The sequence below is a fragment of the Equus caballus genome, chromosome 14 (genome assembly GCF_041296265.1).
Source record: "Equus caballus isolate H_3958 breed thoroughbred chromosome 14, TB-T2T, whole genome shotgun sequence".
In the NCBI taxonomy this organism is placed as follows: domain Eukaryota; kingdom Metazoa; phylum Chordata; class Mammalia; order Perissodactyla; family Equidae; genus Equus; species Equus caballus.
In genome coordinates, this window is record NC_091697.1 from 52,188,294 (window position 1) to 52,211,510 (window position 23,217).

At 49.3% G+C, this 23,217-nt stretch overlaps 1 protein-coding gene across 1 annotated transcript; it reads left to right on the plus strand.

Annotated features, from left to right (window-relative positions):
* Positions 1-9,915: 9,915 nt before the first annotated feature.
* On the plus strand, positions 9,916-21,762 carry HBEGF (heparin binding EGF like growth factor). The gene is made up of 6 exons (XM_023617572.2): positions 9,916-10,376; positions 10,577-10,750; positions 13,553-13,730; positions 19,014-19,169; positions 19,933-20,022; positions 20,342-21,762. The coding sequence occupies exons 1-5, from the start codon at positions 9,977-9,979 to the stop codon at positions 20,003-20,005; spliced, it is 981 nt and encodes a 326-aa protein (XP_023473340.2). The 5' UTR covers positions 9,916-9,976; the 3' UTR covers positions 20,006-20,022; positions 20,342-21,762.
* Positions 21,763-23,217: the final 1,455 nt, after the last annotated feature.

The following is a 23,217-nucleotide window of genomic DNA, read 5'->3' on the forward strand; positions in this document are numbered from 1 at the left end:
CTGGGAAATGAGCTGCACTTCTCCTGGAGGCCACACGAGGGCGCTGCTCCCCGTGGACCGAGCGGTGGGGTTTGTTTCCCCCGCTGACCCTCCAGGGCGCAGAGATGGCGAGATGTCGCAAGGAGGGGTCCTTGATCCTCTGCTTTGCTCTGGCCCATCGCGGACTGGCCCGGCGAGATAGGGTGTTGGGGGAGCGCAACAGGAATGGAGGGAGAGGGCCAATCAGGCTATCTGAATGTGGGTCAAACCCTCGACTAGATACCTGGGACCCATCTCCTCCCTGAGAAACGGGGACTCAGGCTGGCCCTACCCACCAACCCCAGGTCTGGACTTAAGAGAGACTCACCCAAGTCCAAGGAGATCCCAAGGGCAGGAATTAGAGGAGCAAGTCACTATATTATTACCAGTCGGGAACTGGGTGCTGTCTGAGGGGGGGAGTTGGTTTCAGTTCCAGGAGGAATAGAAACTGGCCTAGGGCCTGAGAGGCTGGGAATCCCTGTGACCATCCACTTCAAGAATGTGCCCCAACCTCGGGGGAAAGTGACTCAAGGGAGCCTGAGGGGGACAAGAGCATGGAATAACCCCTCACACACACCTCTTCCTTTCCCACCCCCACTCCTGCCAAAGTTCAGGGGGTCTACCCTTGCCCTCTTTGTGGCCCCAGTTACCCTGGCTCTCAAGGCTGCCTGCACTAGAGCCACTATGCCTCCACTCTCCCCATGTCCCACTGCCACCATCTGGGCCCTGAGTGCCCTGAGCTGGGCAGGTTGGTGAGGGACATGAGTAGGAACCACAGGTCTCTTGTGGGTCCCAGCAGTCTCCCAGACAGGACCTGGTGGAGTTGTGCTGTGTGGGTGAGCAGCCCTGGGCCTTAAATAAATAGTTTAAAAAAAATAAGTTAAATAAAAACTTTTCAAAAATTAAAAGTTTTTGGGCCAGCCCGGTGGTACAGCGGTTAAGTGAGTATATTCCACTTTGGCGGCCCAGGGTTCACTGGTTTGGATCCTGGGTGCAAACATGGCACCGCTTGGCATGCCATACTATGGTAGGCGTCCCACATACAAAATAGAGGAAGATGGGCACAGATGTTAGCTCAGGACCAGGCTTCCTCAGCAAAAAGAGGAGGATTGGCAGTAGTTGGCTCAGGGCTAATCTTCCTCAAAAAAAAAAAAAAAAATTAAAAAAAACTGTTTATGTGAATCTAATTATAGAAGAAATATGAAAGAAGTTGCAGGAAAAGTACAGAAAGATCTTTGGCTGTTTTTTTTCATCCAGCTTCCCCCAATGGTAACATCTTACATGACAATATTCAAATCAATATCAAAACCAGGAAAATGACATGTGCAATACTGTGCAATACTGTTAACTGGCCTACAGGCCTTATTCAGATTTCACCAGTTCCTACATGTACTCATTTGTGTGTGCGTGTATGTGTCTGTAAAGTTTTATGACATTTTATCATGTATATAGATTCACTTACAACAAGCTGGGCAATTGCTCATCCTCCGTAAGCCTTGGTTTTCTCATCTATGAAATGGAGGTGAAAATGCTATCTTCCTCAGAGGACTGTTGTCAGAATTCAATGAGATAATATATGTGAAGTGCTTATGGTAATGCCTAGAGTGTAGTGAGCACTCAATAAATTTAAGTATTTATTTTAGAAAAAGCATGTCTTGAAAAGTGACTTAAAATACATAAATAGTTCATATTTATTATTGAAAAACACAGAAAATGCCCATAGAGTGAAAATAACATAATAAATTGTTCATAATGCTCTTACCCAAAAATAACCTTATTGTTAATAATTTTACTCATACCACAAATTTGAGGTACATTTCATTATTCCCACTTCACTATATCAGAGAGGTTAAGCAATTTGCCATAGTCACTGAGCTTATAAGTGAGGAGCTGAGATTTAATGCCCACTCTTGTCTCCAGGAGCTCCTATCTGGGGATGACAGACAGGCCTATGGGTGATACCAATCCAGTAAGGGATGGGATGGGACGGGATGGGCAGCAACTGCTGGCTTTGAGTGCTTGCTGTGTTCTAAGCCTTAGCACCTCGCAGGTTATCTCAGTGAGTCTTCATGATAGCTCTTTGAGGTGGATATCATTCCCATTTCTGGATGAGGAAACTGAAGCTCAGAAAGGTATCCCACTCAAGGTCGGAGTTAGGGGCCAGTGGACCCAGAGTTCTGAAAGGGGTCAGTGGCATGCCTCAGCCTGAGCTTCAGAGCCTCTGCTCTGAGGAATTTAGACAAGATGCTAGAGGAGTGTCTGTGGAGGGAGAATCTCTCCAGTTGGAGCTTTAGGCTTCTCTGATCCTGGAACTGGGGTGCCCTTCTCTCACGCCAGACCACGGAGATCCAGCCAAGACTTGGAGTGGGTCCTGAGCTGGAGCCTGCTTCCTCTCCTCACAATGCCCACACCCCATCTGGAGTGGAGGGGTGAGGGCCTTTAAGGGGAAGAGGCAGAGTTATCAGAGAGATCAAGTCCGCAGAGCAAAACCACCTGAGCTGGCCATAATCTGCTCTGCCTCAAGCTTTCCAGGCACCTCTGACCTAGACTTCCAGACTCAGGAATGTTGGGAAGGCAACTGCAGGTACGTGATTTTTGAATTTCACACTAATTATTTATGCTCCCTTTACTTTTGGAAAAGATTTAGGGCTGGCCTGGTGGCACAGCACTTAAGTTCGCACGTTCCGCTTCGGCGGCCCGGGTTCACAGGTTCGGATCCCAGGTGCAGACATGGCACCACTTGGCAAGCCATGCTGTCATAGGCGTCCCACATATAAAGTAGAGGAAGATGGGCACAGATGTTAGCTCAGGGCCAGTCTTCCTCAGCAAAAAGAGGAGGATTGGCAGCAGATGCAGATAGCTCAGGGCTAATCTTCCTCAAAGAAAAGGAAAGAAAAGAAAAGATTTAAAAAGAACAAGAGACATAGAAACAAGTAAATATTTAAAGAATGATTAAAGAGCCCCATAATGAAATCAAATTGAAGAAGAAAGAAATAATTGTCCTCAAAATGCTGAGCTAGGGGGCCAGCCCCTGGCCAAGTGGTTAAGTTCACATGCTCTGCTTAGATGGCCTGGGGTTTCACCAGTTCGGATCCTGCGCATGGACATGGCACTGCTCATCAAGCCATGCTGAGGCGGCCTCCCACATGCCACAACTAGAAGGACCCACAACTAAAAATATACAACTATGTACCGGGGGGCTTTGGGGAGAAAAAGGAAAAATAAAATCTTTTAAAAAATTATTTAAAAAAAAAATGCTGGGCTAGGGTTAATCAGTGAAACCTAGCACCAAAACTTAACCGTGAGCTTCCTGGTAGGGGATACCGAAAGGGAACATACAAATTCCACACCCGTCATTATCTGATAAAAGGAATACCTATACCAGATAGTCATGAGCCAACTTTCCTAACCCTCGACTACGAGGGGAATTTATTACACCTTATGCAGGCTCTGGCCAGGGACCTATATGTACTAGTATCCAGAAGAGCACTTTTACCAAGGATAAAGGAGGGCTTTTCATGCAAATATCTTAGTGGTTCTCAACCCTTTCAGAAGCAATATTTCCTTTTTATAAAAAATATGTTGTTAACACCCCTTTACTATCCGGAAGAGAAGTTCACAGATAATAGCCTATCTGCACATTTACTCTGTAAAGAAAGTCAATACTCTGATTAATATGAAAGAGAAAGTGATTAAAAATAAAATATTATTTGAATGTGCAGATACAACTGCTCTAGAAATCTCAGTGAAGTAGCCCGTCGCTTGCACCCATACAGATTTACCTTGAATATGACAACTACAAATACTGACTGATATAGGTGTGTCGTTTGGCAACTCGGATACCACCAAAGTGAACAATTCATACTAATTTCATTCCTGGAAAAAGTGCAAACATTCTTTTTATACGTTTGTGTAAATTAGAGATTATTTGAGGCTCAAGTAATTATAATCGAGTTTTTTACCCATACGAATGTCTGGCAGGACACTCAAAAGCAGTGTGGAATGTGGGGCAACTCTTAATTGTGTGGGCCTGACAGCTTTTTCCCCAAATGCCTGAGGCTCTCCATTGACAACCAAAAACTCCCCCATAGATTCCTAGAAAACCCCCTAGGGGGCAGTATATCCTCCTTTGTGAACCACCGACTTAGATCAACCCTCAATTATCAGAGAGTAAATGGATAACGTTAAATTGTTAAATTCCAGCTCTGTGATCAAACTTATACATTGCTGGTACAGGATATGATGTGATCTCATTCCAAGGTTGAGCCCTGGAGAAGTTAATAATAGTATCGGCCCATTTATATAGAGCTTCCCATTTTGCCAGACACTTTCAGAGATGCTATCTCCTTCAATTGTCACAAGAACCCCTAAGTAGGTTTTCTCTCCATTTATAGATGAAGAAGCTGAGGCACAGAGACAAAGGTTATCATGCCCTGTAGATCATGCACTGTTGATTGTCACAGAATGTCTCAGTAAGCCTCTGACAGCAGCATGACTGCAAACAACACAGGATGGATGTCACTGGCCAGTGCCTGAAAACAGAACAATTGTTTCAACCCCTCATTTTACACATAAGGAACCTGAGGCTGGAAGAGGGAGGTGGGTTGTGTGATGGATGAGTGAGGAGTCACTTGCCCCCTCCCTGCTGACAGATAGCCATCCATGCTAGGGGATGGCCGAAGTGGCAAAGTGATGGGACTGGAGATGTTAATCTCTCAAAGTCACAGAAATGGGCCCAGAAATGGAGGAGGGTAGCTTGGAAACCAGGCCTGAGCCAAGCACGTTATAAATGTCTCTTCCTCAACATCTTCTGGGGATGACAGGGACTCATGACCCCCTAAACCCCCTCCCCACCTCATTCATTCCTATTCTTCATCCTATTCAAATGGATCCTGACCCCAGGCAATGAGACATGGGAGCCCGTCCTTTCCTGGGTATGCATGAAGCATTATCTAGCACTATTCCAGTCAGCATAGGATGTGCAAGGGGACTCCAAAGCGCAGTCTTGAGTTCAAATCCAGCAGCATCCCCCAACTGCCTGATCAGCTGGTTCCGATGGGGATAGAGAGCAGGGTTGAGAGAAGCCAGCCTGGGGCAAGGAGCAATGATGCCTTACCCTGAGCTTACGAGTTTGGGTAACTCTCAGCTCATGGCCACCCGGTGAGAGAAGCACCCCCAGTGGAGGCTCTCCTCCTTTTTCCCTCCCCACAGTCAGCAAAGCTCTGGGTCTGCTTAAGACTCACTTCTGCTAGTCAGAGTGGAAGGGAAAGGCAGCTGAATTTCCTCCCGCAGGGAGCACATGCTTCTCTCTGAGTTCTGAGCCAGGTTTGCTTTCTTGGGTGGAGGTTTCCAAAACTCCAAGAGGCCTTGCAGATCCACCATCTCCCGGTAGAAAGGGACCACTTCAGCTCTGAGGATGGCTGGTCTAGGATAAAGCAGCACCTTATTTAAGTTCCCACTTGAAGGAAGGAGAGAGGGAGCGAGAAAGGGAGAGAGGAAGAGAGGGAGGAAGGAAGGAAGCAAGCAAGCAAGCATATGTTCTTAATAGTAGCTGTCACTGAGTAAGCACCTCTTATGGGCCAGGCATCACACTTTACTTTATACAAATGATCTGATTTAATCATCACAAGAGCCCTATGATAATAACTGCTATTATTATCCCCATTTTGCAGATAAGTAAACTGTAGGTCAGAGAAACTAACGTGTCCAAAGATAGAAAGCTAAAAAAATAGCAGAACCAACATTTGAACCCAGGGTTCCCGAAAGTGAACCATGGGTCCCGAAAGTGTACCCATTTCACTAGCTGCCCTGCTGCCCTTGCCTAATCCTCCTTCCAGCCTATGAGGCAGAGGTTCCAATCATCACCCCCCAGGATAGAAGGAGCACTGAGCTTCAGTGAAGCTGATGATGTTACTGTCCATAGAAGCAGGGAGAGGGCTGCCATGGTTTCACCCATTTATTCAGGGGAGTGTTGAGCTTAAGAGCACAGGTCCAGGAAAAAGAGAGGATATAAATTGAGGCTGAGAGTCTCACTAGCTAGGTGATGTTGGACTGTTTCTCACCTCTTTTAGCTTCAAATCTTTAAAATAGAGAGGAGTGGGGGCTGGTCCCGTGGCATCGTGGTTAAGTTTGGTGTGCTCTGCTTTGGCAGCCCAGGTTCACAGGTTCGGATCCTGGGTACGGACCTACACCACTCATCAGCCATGCTGTGGCAGCAACCCACATACAAAACAGAGGAAGACTGGCACAGACGTTAGATCAGGGCTAATCTTCCTCAAGCCAAAAAAGAGGAAGATTGACAACAGATGTTGGCTCAGGGCAAAGCTTCCTCAGCAAAGAAAAAAGAAAAGAAAATGGGGAGGAGTGTCTAGTCTTAGGGCTGTTGTGAGGATCACACAAGATAATGCATGTGGAGTGTTGAGCACATGAGAAGTGTCATTACTTAAAGGTACTCTGCCTCTGCCTCAGAGGTTCAGATTTTGTTCAATGCTTGACACATTATCCTGGTTAATTATGTAGACCAGTGCTTCTGAACCTGGCTGATGTCAGAATTACCCACCAAAGGTGTAAGTGCTTGGGCCCCACCCCAGGAGGTTTTGAATTAGGAGCACCAGGGTGGGGCTTGGACCTTTTTATCTTTAATAAATTCCCAGATAATTCTGATGCACAGCCAGGTTTGGGAGAACCAACTGCTCGTGTAGACATCTCAGCCTCAGTAGGGAAGGGACTTAGGTTGGTCCCCTCTACAAATCCCCTTCTCCCATTTCTTGTCACCACCAGCACCACTTTCTCCCAGCTCCTTCCCACTGGCTTTTGAGTGCTCTCCTCCAATCAAGGTCTGTTTGGCCCAGCAATGAGTCAGTGGCACTCAGTGTCCCATGGAGCCTGGAACACAGCACAGGGCTAGGAAGCAGGATGACAGGGCTTCTGGTCTGGATTTGCCCCCTTGTGACTCACTGGTGGCCCAGGGCCAGTAACTCTCCAAGCCTCAGTTTGCTCATGGTCAATAGATAGTCAGGGAAAGCAGAGTGGCCTGTTTGGACTCTGCTTCCTTAGGAGTATGTCCCTGGCACTTGATAGCCAGGCAGCAGGTGGAGGAGGCCTGGGTAGGAGGAGGGGAGGACGTGAAAGAATCCTGCATAGCTGTGCTTTCCCATCAACATCTTATTTGATGCTCACAGTGATAAGGAATAAAATCCAGCACCTACCTCGACTTGTAAGGTCCTCAGCTGTCTGTCCCTATCCTTTGCTTCAATGTTATTTCATATCCCTCCTTCCCTTCTGGCCTTCTTGCTCTTCCCTGAATGCTCCAAACTTGATGCTCAATGCTCAGAGCTTTTGCACTGTTTGCATGGCTTTGAATGATTTTGCAATGGATGATCACAAGTCTGGTTCCTCCTTCTTATTCAGGCCTCAGCTTATGTGTCACATGCTCAGAGAGGCCTTTGCTAATCATTCACCAAACCTAAAGTGTCATCCCAGGCACTGGGACACATCCTCCTATAGTATATCATTGTATTTTAACTTTCATTTTCACAATTGTCATCATAGGATCTATTTTTCCTTCTTAATTACTTAACCTGTTACCCGTCTCCTCTACTGTGGAATGTAAGCTCCGTGAAAGCATATCCTTGGCTGTCGTGTTTATTGCTGTGTCTCTAGTGCCTGAAAAGCATTCAGTGAATGTTTGTGGAATAAATGAGTTAATGAGGTTGCCCCAGCATGAATTATGATTCCTTTTTTCGGTCAGAGGACATACACTCAAGGTTCTGAGAGGGGAAGAGACTGTCCCAAAACGATTCCAGGCCTTTTGTCTTCTTTTTCCAGGCCCTTCCCGTAAAACCTGGCTGACACACAAACTTAGCTGGGGTGAGGCTCCCAGGTGTGATGAAAGCTTGGGATTGCCCCATGAATGGGGCTAAGACTGATGTGGGGGTGAGAAGGCGGAAGGACAGAGCACGGGAAGGGAGAGGCAGGCTGGGACAGGAGAGTAGGGTGTGAACCTGGCGGTGGGTGGGGGGGAAGGAGTGACTTGGCTGTGTGTCAGGAAGTGTCTCCCTACACCCTCCCCTGGGGAAAGCCATGACCCCAAGGTGGCTTTGTTTTGTGGAAGCAGGTGGTCAGGCAGCTGCTGAGGGAGAACAAAGGCGTGGCCTGGGTGGTGACCATCCGCTGAGGTCTTAGGCCCGAAACTGATCACCCAAAGGAACAATCTCACAGTGGTGCTTGGCCAAGTAGGTGACAGGTGAGCTTCCGCCTGAAACTAGCCCAACCACAACATGGAGCCTCAGACCTGTGGGGAAGGTGGAGAAAAGAGGCCTCTGAGGGAATGGAGTGGTCAAGGGAGAATGCTTAGTGATAATAATAACACTAGGTCACACTCACTGAGAGCTTATAATGTTCCTGGCACTGTACTAACAGCTTTGTATGTTTAAGACCCTCATTCGGTCTTCAAAAAGCTCTCTACAAAGTAGGCATTATTATTATTGTCACTCCCATTTGAGAGATGTGGAAACTGAAGCTCAGTGAGATTAAATGTCTTGTCCGAGGCTACACGGTAAAGTAGCAAAGTCAGGATTCCTGCTTAGGTCTGTAGTGATTCCAGTGCACTCTGGAAACCTAGGCCTGGGAAGGGTCGCTGGGGGCAAGTTAAAAAGGCAGACCTTGGGGCCGGCCTGTGTCACAGTGGTTAAGTTCGCACATTCTGCTTTGGCAGCCTGGGGTTCACCGGTTCGGATCCCGGGTGCAGACATGGCACCGCTTGGCAAGCCATGCTGTGGCAGGCATCCCACATATAAAGTAGAGGAAGATGGGCACGGATGTTAGCTCAGGGCCAGTCTTCCTCAGCAAAAAGAGGAGGATTGGCAGCAGATGTTAGCTCAGGGCTAATCTTCCTCAAAAAAAAAAAAAGGCAGAGCTCGACTGACCCCTGCAAAAGTGGGGATGGGGAGGGACAGTGGGATAGACTGTGTATAAATAGCAGGCCTGTTTTTATCCCTACGCATGGGCTGGATCAGGCAAGCGGCTCTATCTGGCACAATTTGAGGGCTCTGAATGCCAACCCAGCCCTGTGTCATACAGCTCCCTCCCCAGCACGTCCCTGGGAGCTGAAATACCCACTGAGAGAGTCATTTCTTTGGGTCAGGACATTGACTCCAGAAGACCCCTGTGAAAATACATAGGTTGGAAGAGAAACACATCAATCTCCAGGCATCCGTTGAACATAGCAACCTAGGCCAGCCAGCTGGGTCCTGTGGTAGAGGGGCTCAGTTTTTATGTTGGAGAGGAAGCTGATGTTCAAAGGCAAGAAAAAGTGTGAGGCTTGTTTCACAACCTGTGTCTCTGTAATCCCAGAAGCCTAGGAATTATAATTCACAGTTTAAACATCCTAATGGAGACTATGTCCCCTGGGGGAAAAATGAAGGGAAGCCACTTGTGGCTGCAGGAATACTAACTTCTTTGCTTTTGCTGAATTGATACCAGGTGCCTGCAATTGCAACTCTGGTTACTTTGGGCTCTTGAGACCTGCTGGCATTCATGTGTCTAATTTTTAAATGATAAATGAGTTAATTATTATTTACTTCTTGCTGTGTTGGTAGGCAAAGAAGTAGGCTTCTGCTTAGAAGGTGACAAGGGTGGAGATCCCTGGTTTGGAGCAGGGATAGCCCGAGGAACCAGGCCTAGAAGAGGGGAGGGAACCAGGGGTGTCCAAGGACAGAGCTCAGTTCAGCAGTCACAAGGCTGCAGCGCGACAAGCGTTTGGAGAAAGGTAGGAACTGGTCCCCGCCACCTGCCGGTCAGCAGCCCTACCCACAGACAGGCCACTGCTGCGCTGGCCTGGTCCCAAAATATGAGAGCGCCGCCCCGTACTCCCGCCCCCTTCCCCCGCCGCGCCCCCGGAGTTGGGGGCTGCGCCGCGGCGCCGGGAGCCGGGCGAGCTTCCCGGCGCGGGAGGGGGATGGGGCGGCGCGGGCCGGGGCGGGGCTTCAGCGCCTCCGGGAGCCTTATCCCCGGCCGCGCGCCGAGGAGCGCTCAGTCGACTGAGGGAGCTGCGCGCGGCACGCGGCTAGTCTGCCTGACACAGGCGCCAGGGCTCAGGCGGGCGGACCGACGGACGGACGGAGTGAACAGACACACGCCCAGCACCGACAGCTCCGCGCAGGTCCCAGCCAGGCTTGCACCCAGAGGCCGGCATCAGATCGTGCCCGGAGGAATCGCCTGCACTCCGCCCGCCCCAGCTCTAGTGCCAGCGCCCAGGGGCCGCCGCCTCGAAAGTGATTGCTGCCTCGCTGCCTCCGCCGAGTCCGGGACGATGAAGCTGCTGCCGTTGGTGGTGCTGAAGCTCCTTGTGGCTGCAGGTAAGAGGGCTGCAGACGCCCCCGGAGGTAGGGGGGATGGGGACGCTGTGCTGGGGGCACAGGGGGAAGGTCGCTGCAGCGCCCCCAGCGCGGGCCACTTGGTGGGGCCCGTGTTCTCTGACAGGCGGGCTCCGGCATCGGTGCGTGGCGACCAGGGGTCTGGGCGGGGGGTCTGATGCGGCCTCGCCCCTCGCCTGCAGTGCTCTCGGCGTTGGTGACCGGAGAGAGCCTGGAACGGCTTCGGAGAGGGCTGGCGGCTGGAACCAGCAACCTGGACTCTCCCACTGAATCTACAGACCAGCTGCTGCCTCCGGGAGGAGACCGGGGCGGGGAAGTCCCAGACTTGCAAGGAGCAGACCTGGACCTTTTCAGAGGTGGGTGTGGGGGCTGTCCATCCTCAGACCCTGGTGGGCAGTTGCAGAATAAGATGATCCGGGATTCGTGCTGTTTGGGTACACGTGTGGGTTGGGGGTATTCATGAAGGATTTCAAGAAAAGCTGCTCTGCCTGACAAGCGTACTGGGAGATCCTGGAATATGGGTCCTTCTGTCTTTCTTGCCCTTGGGTCTCATGCTGAGTTGCTGTCCTTCTGGGTACTTTGGTGCGTACTGAGACAGGCAAGGTGTCTGGAGTGGGTACATTACTCTGACGTAAGCTGGGTGATAGGAACAAGGTTTCTCTGAGTTCTATGTAAAATGTAAAAATGGGGCAAGTCCTAATTCTCACATCAAGTGACTATTCTGTATAAAATAAGGTAACAGACCTGGAGATGCTAGGCACATGGTAGGTATGCAGTTAGTCTCCTCTGTCCACCTGACTCCAAGTTGGGGAAACAGAGAGGAATGAGGAACTCTTGGTCTCCTCAGGTGAGGCCAGCATGAATGGTGAGCTCTGGGTCCCTAAGGAGCTGTATTGGAATGCTGGGTGTCTACAAATCCTACCAAAGCCTGGAGACTTCCTGGCCACATTGAGTCCATGAGAGAGACTCCAAGGGAGGGAGGGCCTGGTGGCATCCTCCAACCAGCAGATGTGCCTGTAGCCGAGTGCAGGCACAGGGCAGAGTCCAGAGCCTCCAGTGTTGCCTGCTTCCCTGCCCCCAGCCACCTGCAGCAATTCTTGAGGGTGGAGTAGGGACTGACCCCTGGAGCCCCGGAAGGACTGTATTTGGAAAGATACCCACCTGTTCTAGCCCCGTCTGCTCCTCAGCCACCGTTCTCCCTCCTTACCCAGAGTTACCCATAGGTGCTGTCTCTGCTTTGTGTAAATCAAGGGTCTGCTCCCAAGCTGAGTCTGGGCTCCCACCCTTCATCCTCTCATAGGGGCTCTCTGGGGTCACCCCTGGCCTGAACAACCTGGATCCTCCTGGCCCTCTCCTCCTAGGCTGGGCAGAGCTGGGCTGTGACTCACCCTCCACCCACACGGCTGCTCCTCATACCTCTGCAGACCTGACTCACTGCTCCCTGTCCCTGGCAGGAGCCTGGCTGTCACCCTATCACTCTCTCCCTCCCTTCTTTGATTGACTTGGCCCTCCTGTCTCAATTTCACCACAGCTCTGGTCACTGGGTTCCTCTGAGCATCTGCCTCACCTTCTGAGCTCTGAAGGGGCCTCGGGTCTGCACCAGAGGGGACCGTGGGACTACTGGCATCTGCCTCTCTTCCCTTCTCTTGGCTTTCCTGGGCGAAGACTGTTTTTCATGTCTGGGGATCCTATCACCTAAAATAAATAACTGTTAGCATTTATTAAGTGCCTACTGTGTTCTAGGCACTCAACATGTTAGGGTGGGTTAATTAATCCTTGTAGCAACCCTCTGAGATAGGCAGTCCTGCTATCCAGTTTTTACTGAGAACCCTGATGTTCAGAGAGATTGAGCAACTTGCCCAGGATCACATGGCTGAAATTGGAGCACAGGTCTGTTGACTTCAGAGCCCATTCATTATTTCATTCCTGGCTCAACATCCCAGGTGCTCTGGACTTGTCCGGGGAAGAGGACAGGGGTGTATGAGGCAGATTGATGTATTTGGAAGAAGCACTGGATATGGAGTTCAGAGACCGCATTTCTGATCGCAACTCTGCATGACCTTGAGCGGTTCACTGCCTTTTGGGATCTCAAATTTTTCATCTGAAAATGGAAAGCCATGATATTCTTTGAAGTCACTTCCAGCTTGATGATCCTAGGTCTCCAGTCTAATGTATGATGCTCACCCTTCTGCCAGAAATGTGGCTACAACCACAGACAGCAGGCACCTTTTTTCTGCTGGGGGTAGGGGAGGAGGGTACTGGCGTCAGACCCCTGGGCTAATGCGTGTAGCCCGTGGTCAGTCCCAGCTGGATGTCTGTGTGAGGTTGTTTTTCCCCTTTTGAAGTGTGAAAAGAATAGGTGGAATCGTTCTTCCAGTTCCTTCTGGATAGTTTCTTACTTTCCATCTTTCTACCCCTTGTACACACTGTACTCCCCATCCTAGAGGGCTATAAACAGGACATTTGGGGATAAATGTAAATGGACCCTTGAGAGAAGTGGTGAGCTGCAAAAAGCACAAAGCAGGGTAAATATTTTGCTTAAAGTCAATAAAGCAAGGTCCTGACCAGGGCTGGCCTGCTTGCTGTCCCCAAGCCTGGCTTTGCTCATGGTACCTGGTGCTAATGGGTACCCCAGAGGGGGCCAGCTGGACATGGGCACTGTTCCTATTTAGGAGCCTCCTTCCCCCAAAAAACCCTCCAAGTACCTTCTCCTGAAGCAATTTTTATCTCTGACACTGTCTTCCTGCAAGTGGGTCACTGAGTGCAGCATCAGGAAATGAGGCTGATTTAAGGCCAAAATAGAACCAAGTGGGCGTGGGGCAGTAGGAGATGAGGATGGACAGTGGGGTGGGGGTGAGTTTGGTAGAGTTGCCCAATCAGCTGCAGTTACTCAACAGAACCTAGCATTCTTGGAATGAGGTTCTTAAACTGAGTTTGTGAAATGCCTTCTTTGGGACCCTGTTAGCCTCTACTTCCTCTACCGCTTTCTGGCAGTTCTGCCCAGTCTTCCTTCAGCCCTTGGGAGGCACTGAGCCAAGGGGCCTTCCCAAGCCCTCTGATTTTAGGTGGGATCAAAGAGTATGTACTCCTTCCAGATGCTCTTCTGCTTCTTTCCCCCGGGAGAGTCAGAGACTTAACAGAATGCTTCTCTCCTGCAGCTGCTTTCTCATCCAAGCCACAAGCTCTGGTCACACCAAGCAAGGAGGAGCGTGGGAAAAAAAAGAAGAAAGGCAAAGGGTTAGGGAAGAAGAGAGACCCATGTCTTCGGAAATACAAGGACTTCTGCATCCACGGAGAATGCAAATATGTGAAGGAGCTCCGGGCTCCATCATGCATGTAAGTGTCCCTGCCACAGGACTGATTCTCATCGGCAGACTCTTTGTCAGCCACGTGGCTGTTCCTCGTTGTCATTGTTCCTTGAATTCATAATTCCACCCAGTTTCTTCTCAACCTCTGGGCGGAAGTTGGGAGGAGGGGAAATATTTTTAGTCAGCGGAAGGGGCTCCCCCCACGTAGGATGCAATTTCCTATGGCGTGGGCTTGTGACGTTCTTTCATCCTTGGGGACATTTCCTGCTTGCTCAGAACTGAGCGTATGGCTAGGAGAGTAGACTTGAAGGCAGGTCTTTCATTCCTACCTCATGCCCTACTCCAGATGGGAGAAGCCAGTAGGAAACATGGCAGAGTGGGCTTCCTGGGTGGAGTGGAGCTCCTGTGGCCTCCTTTCCCAAGACCTGCAGGTGGGTATGAGGTGCATTTGGACACATGCTGTGCAGGTGTGTGTGTACTAGGACATATGTGCATGAATGAGCAAATATGGGTTGATTCTAAGGCATGACAGGACTGTATAGAAAGTGATCATCGTGGGAGCAGGGAGAAGCCTCTCCTTCCTTCTCCCTCACTCCAGCAAGAGTCAGGAGGTGGAGGACATGGTGGGCATTGGCCTTTGGCCATAGGGGTGGGAGAACACTTCTTTTGTGCAAGATTAATGGGAAATGGAACCCAACCCAATAGGCATCAGCCCCTGGTCAGGCAGCACCACCCCTTCCCTAGGCAGGGGTGTGGGTGGAGGGGCTGTGGGTTCCCCAGCCACCCTGTCAAGCCAAGCCCAGCAAACGGCTGCCTTGGCAAACTCTCAGGGATGACGGCACTGCCATGCTCTCTGGCAGGGATAATGTCACCACTGTGCCTGAGGACAACACCCACATCAGGCTGCAAACGTCCACTGTCTTCCGCTGGGCACGAGGTCCCTCTGGGGAGTCAGACTCTGACAGGGAAGACTCTGGACAGAGCCAGAAGACTGTTGGGTGCCTCCGTCTCCCAACTTGTCAAGAAGACTGGCTGCCTGGCATCTTTTCTGCTGTGATTGGTTCAGATCCCTCAGCTTCTTAAAGCTTCCTTGTCCCCATCTGATCTCACATGGCAGAGTTGCCATGTATTTGGCAATTAGCAGACAGACTCATCACTCCCCACCATGTCCATGGTCACTTGTATCCCCTCTCCTATAACATCCTTGTCAGGATCTTGGTATTGGAGGGAGTTGCTTAAGAGTGACATAGACAGTCCCCATATTATCCTTCCCAAGATCTTGAGACAAGGCAGAAAATGTTTGTCTTAAATTTGTAAAGTGGCATCATTAGCACAGGGTGGAGGCAGTGACTCTGAGGGTAGTCAAGATGGATTGAGGCCAGGAATCTGTCTGGGTCAAACTGGTCCAGGACGCCAGTGGATGGACTTCCTGCTCAGCTGAGAACTCTTGTAAGGAGGTTCTGGAGAGCTGAGCTGTACCACCACCTAAGCCCAGAGAACCTAGATAAGGGTGCCCAGGTGGCACCCAAGGTGGCCCAAGGGATGGTGATGATAACCATAATAATGCCTTCTTTCCTTTGCCCTGGAGCTTCACAGCTTACATTTAATATAAATTGGGCCCAACAGGTATGTGTTGAGCACCTCCTTGGTGCCAGCTCTTCTAGGGGATGGGGAGATATGGTACTGTCCTGAGATTCTCAAAAGCCCTCTGCTGGATAGACAGGGCTTTCTGTCTTTACATGAAAGATGAGGAAACTGGAGCCAGGAAGTAGGAAGTGATTTGCCTGAGATCAACAGCTAAATAAGTGGATGGAAACAGGACAGGGACTCAGGTGCCTGACTTCCAGTCCAACATGCTTTTCATGCCCTTAGGCTGTACTAGGTGTTGGCTTGCGTCCTTCTTCCCTGTCTGTCCTTACAGAGTCTGAGCAGGATTTTATAGAGGGCAGCTGTTATCCTAGAGGTCTCTTGAGGTTTTTACTAGCGTAAGAGCATGGCAATCTGATTTGAAGACTTTGTGTCTTCTTCCTAGACAGATTTTCAAGAGGCTGGATTCTGTGTTTAGTTTGGCTGCCGCCTGCCTCCAGCCCTTAGTACTCAGAGCAGACGGCAGCAAGAAGATACAGAGCTCCTGGTTTGGGGGAATGTGACATCTGGGCACCAACATCTGGGGCCCTTTGTGGCTCCTGCTTGCCTCCAGACCCAGAAACCGCCAGCCAGGGTGTGTCCAGGCTGCCGTGGTGAGCTTGAGGCCAGCTGGCTTCCTAAGCCAGCCCTCCGCAGCCACCATCCACAGGAAAACCCTTTTGTGTCATCAGCCAAAAGTCGCCCTCAAAGAGCAGTTTCCTGGGGCTCCTGACTGGCTGCTGACCCAGAAATTGGCTGCAAAGTTTCCTGTTGCTGGAGGAAACCTGGAGGAAGTTAGGCTGAGGAGGACTCAGAGCTGGAAGAGAGACAGGCCAGGAGGCTCCATTTGGCCTCCCTGCCCAGATGCTGAGAAGGAATGTTGAGCCTCCTTCTCTTTGGCGCCACCTGACTTTGGTGCCCCATTCCTTACCCTTTGGAGTCTGATTATATAATAACTCACATATATCTCAAACTCGGCCTTTTATTAACTGTTTTTATCTATATTGTCTCATTTGATCTTCACAACACTCTAGTGGGGTTTTAGGCATTTTATCATTCCTGTATTTTATGTGAGAAAACCAGAGCTCAGAAGCTCTGCTCAGAAATAACTGCTCAACATCACCTGGGTAGAAACAGTAGCAGAACCTGTCTGGAACTCGTGTCTTCTAGGTCCTCTCCACCAAATGGTTCCCCCTCCACCTCCTGGGGTAGGGCAGAGAAAACCAGTTTGGAAGATGTCTCTGGACCTAGAAGGTTCTTGCTTCTGTTATAATACAAGTTCTGAAATGGGTCACAGACATGGGTAGGACGAACATGTCTCACTTTGTTGGGTCGCTGGCTCTAGGCAGGACACACGATCTTGCCCGCACCCAGGGATGCTTGGAATGTACTCGTCCCCTCTCCTTCCCTGGGGAAGCCGGGAGTCATCTGAAAAGGGAGGGGGAAGTAGGTAATATTAGGATGTTTACATTATTACCCTTTTGACTCAGGGTGGGGGTGGAGGGATTATGTAACTGAATTGCAGGACTCTGAGGCCAAGCTTTATTTCTATCATCTGAGTAACTACCTGTGGGGTTTGAATGATGGGCTGGAAGTGAAAAACAGACTGAACTCCAGCTTCCCTTCCCCAGGAGAGCATAGTCATCCAGAATGCTGGGTTGAGTCCTGGTTCTACACTCACTAGCTGTGTAACCTTGGGCAAGTTATCTCACAGAAGTTAAGCCTCAATCTCTTCATCTTTAAAATGGGGATAGTAACTCCTACTGCATAAAGATATTTTTAAGATTAAATAAAATGATCATTATAAAGCAATTAGCACGGAGTACTTGGTTCATAGTAAGCCTTTGATGTTTGCTATTTATTATTTAAGTTAAAGATAATAGTAATACAGTCAGAAAGCAGGTCAGACAGCCTCAAGAACCCATCAACCCCCTCAGATATGTGTTTCCTTCGGGTAACCTCCACTGTTCAGAGTGGAAAGAATCATGAACTTGGAATCTGCCAAGACTGGTTTCTGGTCTTGGCCTTGATGCTTCCTAGTTATGAAACTTTCGGCAAATCACTTGACTTCTCTGACCCTTCTTCATCTTAGTCTTTCAATCTGCCTGACAGGATGTTATGAGGTTCAGTTAAGCTAGTAGATAAGGAGTGTCTTGTAAACTGTACACTGCTGTGCACAGGTGATTTCCCAGGGGCGCTCTTGAGAGCTTCCTCCACGTCCTGGCAGGGTCGGGATCAGTGTTTTGCCCACCTAGGCTGACGGGACAGTTGTATGGAGAGGCTGGGCAAGGAACTGTGTGCTCTGCTGTGTGTGTAGTGGGCCTGACCTACACTTTTCCTTTCCTGCAGTGAGGTGGTTCCCCCAAGCACCCAGGAAGAGCTGGGGCAGAGAGAAGTGCTGGGCAGGAAGGCAGGGGCAGGGTTGCAGCACCCCCCGGCCACTCTGCTGCCAGGTCTAAACAGGTTCATTTCTCTGGCGCCTCTCGGCAGGAAGAAGGGATGCCTTGCTCTGAGGCACCAAGTGTACAACCTCCTTCTCAGAGGAAGCACAGCTCTAAATAGAGGGCCACCAAACTCTCAGTGCTTCCTTCAGCAGCTACTGGCCTCAAGTCCCCAGGCAGGCAGTGCAACTGCACCCCTAGATGGGTGTGGGCATTCTTGGATGTGAGTGGCAGCGCACTGAACTCAGAGTCAGATAATCCATGTCCACATCTCTGCCCTGCTGTGTGACCCTGCTGTGTGTGGAAAGCAGCTCTGCCTTTCTGTAACATGGGGCTCTCACCTACATCAAAAGATCTCTGGGGTGCTCAGAGAAAGGAAGGCGCGAGAATGTACTTTTTTCAACTGCAGGCATTTCCGAGTCTTCCTAAGAGCTTCCAGGAAATGCTTTGTGTTAGAAGAGGCAGTTGCCATCTGATTTATCTCTTCAGTGAGAAGAGTCAAAGGGTTGTTTCTGACATTCTTCCATGCTCTGGCAGGACAGCTGGGCAAGATGTTATCTTGGTTTGTTTGCTTTGTGCCGTGGTGAAAGAGGCCTGATAGCCCGGCATTTAGAGGCCAAAGGCTGAAGTTAAGCTCTCAAGTTGGGTCCTGCATCCAGAGGGAGCTGGGAGTTAAATGAAGGCAACTTGAGAAAATTGACTCCTGGCAAAGGCACAGGACCTATTAATAGGCTGGACAGTGGCGGAGAGGGACTGGACACTGGAAGCATTGGTGGAGAAGGCTGAGTTTATTTCTGGGTCAGAGTGTTGAGGGGCCTCCCTAAAGGGAGTGATACTGAATTCCCTCAACGCAACCCACCAGCTCTTGTGCCTAAGTCCTCTTAACTGGCTTAAACAGAACATCTTGACACGTATGTAATACATCATCCACATGTGGAACATATCTAGCCGAGACCTTGAAGTCCTCCCTCACTTTTTCCCTGCCTGAAACAGGAATCATAGGCCAGAGGACCAGAGCAAGTAGAGAAGGCAGGACATGGAGTGAGGGAGGAAGGCCACAGAGCCTTCAGAGGGGCTTTTAAAGAGTCTCCTAATAGAGAAGGATAGAGGAAGGCAGGGACCACAGTAGGGACTCACAGGGTGAGGGCACAAGAAGTGGGATTTGGCTTACGTAGATGGGCCGTTGCCAAGAGAGAGAGGCCAAACCACTAACCTCATCTCTGCTTTGTTCTGTCTTGGACCAGTTGCCACCCAGGTTACCATGGAGAGAGGTGCCATGGGCTGACCCTCCCGGTGGAAAATCGCCTATATACTTATGACCACACAACCATCCTGGCTGTGGTGGCCGTGGTGCTGTCATCTGTCTGTCTGCTTGTCATCGTGGGGCTTCTCATGTTTAGGTGAGTGTTGGGGGTCCTTGCATGCTGTTTCTGCAGATCACTTCCATTCCTCCTCCTGGGTCTTCTGCTGGGTGATCACATGAGCCCTCCAACACCCACAGATCCTGGGCTAGGAGTCTGACATTCGTGAGTACAAGTTCTCCAAGAACCTGGCTTTGGCATGACATGAGTCCATTGTGTAGAGCCCAGGACAGAACTTGCCAGGCCATAGCAGGTCTTGCTTTTCACAGCAGGCCCAGTAATCCCCCCTTGGAGCCACCTGTTCACACAGTTCTTTTTCCTGACTCTGTTCTTTGATGGCATTACTATGTGGTTTGGGAGTCAAGGCATGGTGACACTATTGGTATATCCTTCCAGTTCTGAGGCATCTGGACCTCAGGCTGTGCTTCTAATCCAGGTTATGTTCTAGATTGGAGGACACTATGTGCCCATTTTCAACTCATCTGTTGTGAGACCTGGACCAAGTTACCTGTCTTTCTGAGGGCTATATTCTTCCAATGATTGCAATCTCTGTCCACCTACCTCATAAGGATGTTATGAGGATTATATAAATGAAGTGAAAGTTCTTAGCAAATTTTAGCCTGCTGTTAGAGACAGACATCCCTTAGGCCAGTTGTGCCTTTGAAGAGAGGCCACCATACTCTCTGTGCTTTTCCAAGTAGTGGAGAGAACCACCATGGCAGAGTCCTTTGGAAAGACTTGCTCTGGGACCTGCACCTTGACATAGCAGGCAGAGCTTGCTCACAAAACTTATCTTTCTTAGGTACCATAGGAGAGGAGGTTATGATGTGGAAAATGAAGAGAAAGTGAAGTTGGGCATGACTACTTCCCACTGAGAGAGACTATGCTCAAGGTAATGGTCCATCCTTTGCCCAAACTCACCATCACCACCTTTCCTGGATCTGTTTCAAGGCATGCTGAATTCCTCTCTTGACCTAGGGGCTTGGGGGTAGGCTGCTATGGAGTCAGGGTCCCATTGCAGAACTTGTTTTCAAAAAGGCTGTCAGTGCTTCATCTCCACTTAGGGTGAAAGTTGCTAGAGGGATACCCAAGAGAGATGCCTGAGAGGACAGCTTCTCCTGTCCTCATCCCCTGTTCTTCCACTCCCTCCAGATGGTCTTTCCATTTCTTAAGACTGTATGCGGCTTAAATGCCTTCTTCCTGTACTTTAGGAATCAGCTGGGGACTGCTACCTCTGACAAGACACTAGCTGATCGCAGACTCTGCAGAGGGGAAGGACTTCACAACTGCCACAAAGACTCCTTCATCCCCAGTTGCCATCTAGATCAGGCTTCCCATAATTGCTTTGCCAAAATACCAGAGCCTTGAAGTGCCAAACAGAACATGTCCAATGGGATCTGGGTCAGAAGGAAGCAAGAATGAAGGACCTTCACACCCTTCTGATTCCCCTCCACCAAACCCCACTTACCCCTGCAAGTTTGTTTAAACATGTATCTTCTGGATTAAGATGCCAGTTAAATTCCATATGCTCCAGGATCTTTGACTGAAAAAGAAAGAAGGAGAAGAAGAAGGAAAGATTTGTGGACTGGAAGAATGTAACAAAGATTGAGAAGCCATGTACTCAAGTAGCCACCAAGGGATCTGCCATTTGGACCCTCCAGCGCTGGAATTGATGAGCTAACTGTGAAATACCACAAGCCTGAGAACTCTGAATTTTGGGACTTCTACCCAGATGGAAGAATAACAACTATTTTTTTTGTTGTTTGTTTGTAAAATGCCTCTTAAATTATATATTTATTTTATTCTATATATGTTAATTTATTTAGTTTTTAACAATCTAACAATAATATTTCAAGTGCCTAGACTGTTACTTTGGCAATTTCCTGGCCCTCCACCCCGCGTCCCCCACTATCTGGCTCAGCATCACTCTTTTCTGCCGCAGATCTGAGATGGCTCTGTGACCCATCTGTAGTAATCTATTGTCTGTCCACATTTCTGAAGATCTTCCACCATCAGAGCGCCACAGGGGGAGGTATGTACGGTCAGGATGTAGGAGTTAACTTTGTCAGATCCACTCTATGAGTTGGACCATGGTCTTGCCTAGGCAATTTTGTCTACCATTTGTGTTTTGAAAGCCCAAGGTGCTGATGTCAAAGTGTAAGAGATATCAGTGTTTCCCTGTGTCCTCTCCCTGCCAAATCTCAGAAGAGGTTGGGCTTCCATGCCTGCATCTGTCCTGGCTCCTCACCCGCCATGGCCCCAGGCCCACAGAGTGGGAACTCACCCTCCCTTATGTCAAGACATTTCTCTTACTCCTGCCATTCTTCTGGTGCTACTTCATGCAGGGGTCAGCGCAGCAGAGGATAATCTGGAGAAGGTGTTAGCAAAGAAAAAGGAAACATTGGAGCTGACTGTTCTTGGTAATTGATGACCTACCAATTGCTACCAAGAAGGTTGGAGATGAGGAGGGCTTTTGTATAAACCCATCCACCTCACCAAAACTACAAAAGTATGCTGTTATGGTCCCTTCTGGAAGTTTCTGGTGCCATTTCTGAACTGTTACAACCCGTATTTCCAAACTTGGTTCATATTTATACTTTGCAATTCAAATAAAGATAACTCTTACTCCATAGCCTTCTGTCTGCTTGTTTTAACTGAGAACTGGTTTAACATCAGTGTTTTCTAAGCCTTGACTCGGTATTAGGCTCTCTGCCAGGCCTATTTATGTACACTATCTCAGTATCCCCAACAACCCTGTGATGGAGGTACTACTGTTGTCCCATTTTTCCAAAAGGGGAAACTGAGGCTCGAAGAGATTGTGTAACTTGCCTGAGGATACACAGTTGGTAAGTGACAGAGCTGGGGCTGGTAGTCTGACTCCAATTATTTGTCTTAATACTTATACTACCTCTGAGACAAGAGGTAAACCTTTCACATAGGAAGTTTGGCTGGCTCTAACCAGGAAAGACATTCACCCATGCAATCAATAGACCCTGGACTCAGGGCCTGATCCTGTGGTGTATATGCAAGCAGGCATTGCTCCTGGTGGAAACAATCCACCTTTGACTCCCCTCTCATGCTCCACAGCCGATCTTGACAGCCCTACCTTTAGAATATATGCCAAATGCAGCCACTTCTCATCACTGACACTACCATCACCCTAGTCCAATTCGCCATCATCTCTTGCCTGGACTCTTGCAATGGCCTCCTGTCTCCTTTCTTCCTCTTGCTCCCATATAGCCCATTTCCAACATAATGGCCAGAGTGACTGTTTGAAACAATCCAGATCTTATGTACCTTGTGGGCCTTCCCTGACCAACCTACATTCCTCCCCAACCCCACTCTTCTTATTCTCCTTACATTGCTTTATTTTTCTCCATAGCCCTTATCACCGCTAACATATTCTTTTTTCTTTTTAAGATTGGCACCTAAGCTAACATCTGTTGCCAACCTTTTTTTTTGAGGAAGATTAGCCCTGAGCTGACTACTGCCAATCCTCCTCTTTTTGCTGAGCAAGATTAGCCCTGAGCTAACTACTGCCAATCCTCTTCTTTTTGCTGAGGAAGACTGGCCCTGAGCTAACATCCATGCCCATCTTCCTCTGTTTTATACATGGGACGCCTACCACAGCATGGCTTTTGCCAAGAGGTACTATGTCTGCACCCAGGATCCGAACTGGTGAACCCTGGGCCGCTGAGAAGTGGAACCTGCGAAGTTAATGGCTGCACCACTGGGCCAGCCCCTACCAACCATTTTTTTTTAAATTCTTCTCCCCAAATCCCCCAGTACATAATTGTATATTCTAGTTGTGATTGCCTCTGTTTGTGCCATATGGAATGCCACCTCAGCATGGCCTGATGAGCAGTGCCATGTCCATGCCCAGGATCTGAACTAGTGAAACCCTGGGCCACAGAAGTGGAGTGTGTGAACTTAACCACTTGGCCACAGGGTCGGCCGCTAATGTATTCTTATTTATTTATTGTCTGTCTCTTCCTACTAGAATGCTAGTTCCTTGAGAGTAGGGGTGTGTACATTGCTCTAATCCCAGATTCTAAAACAACGCAATTGAGTTGTAGGCACTCAATAT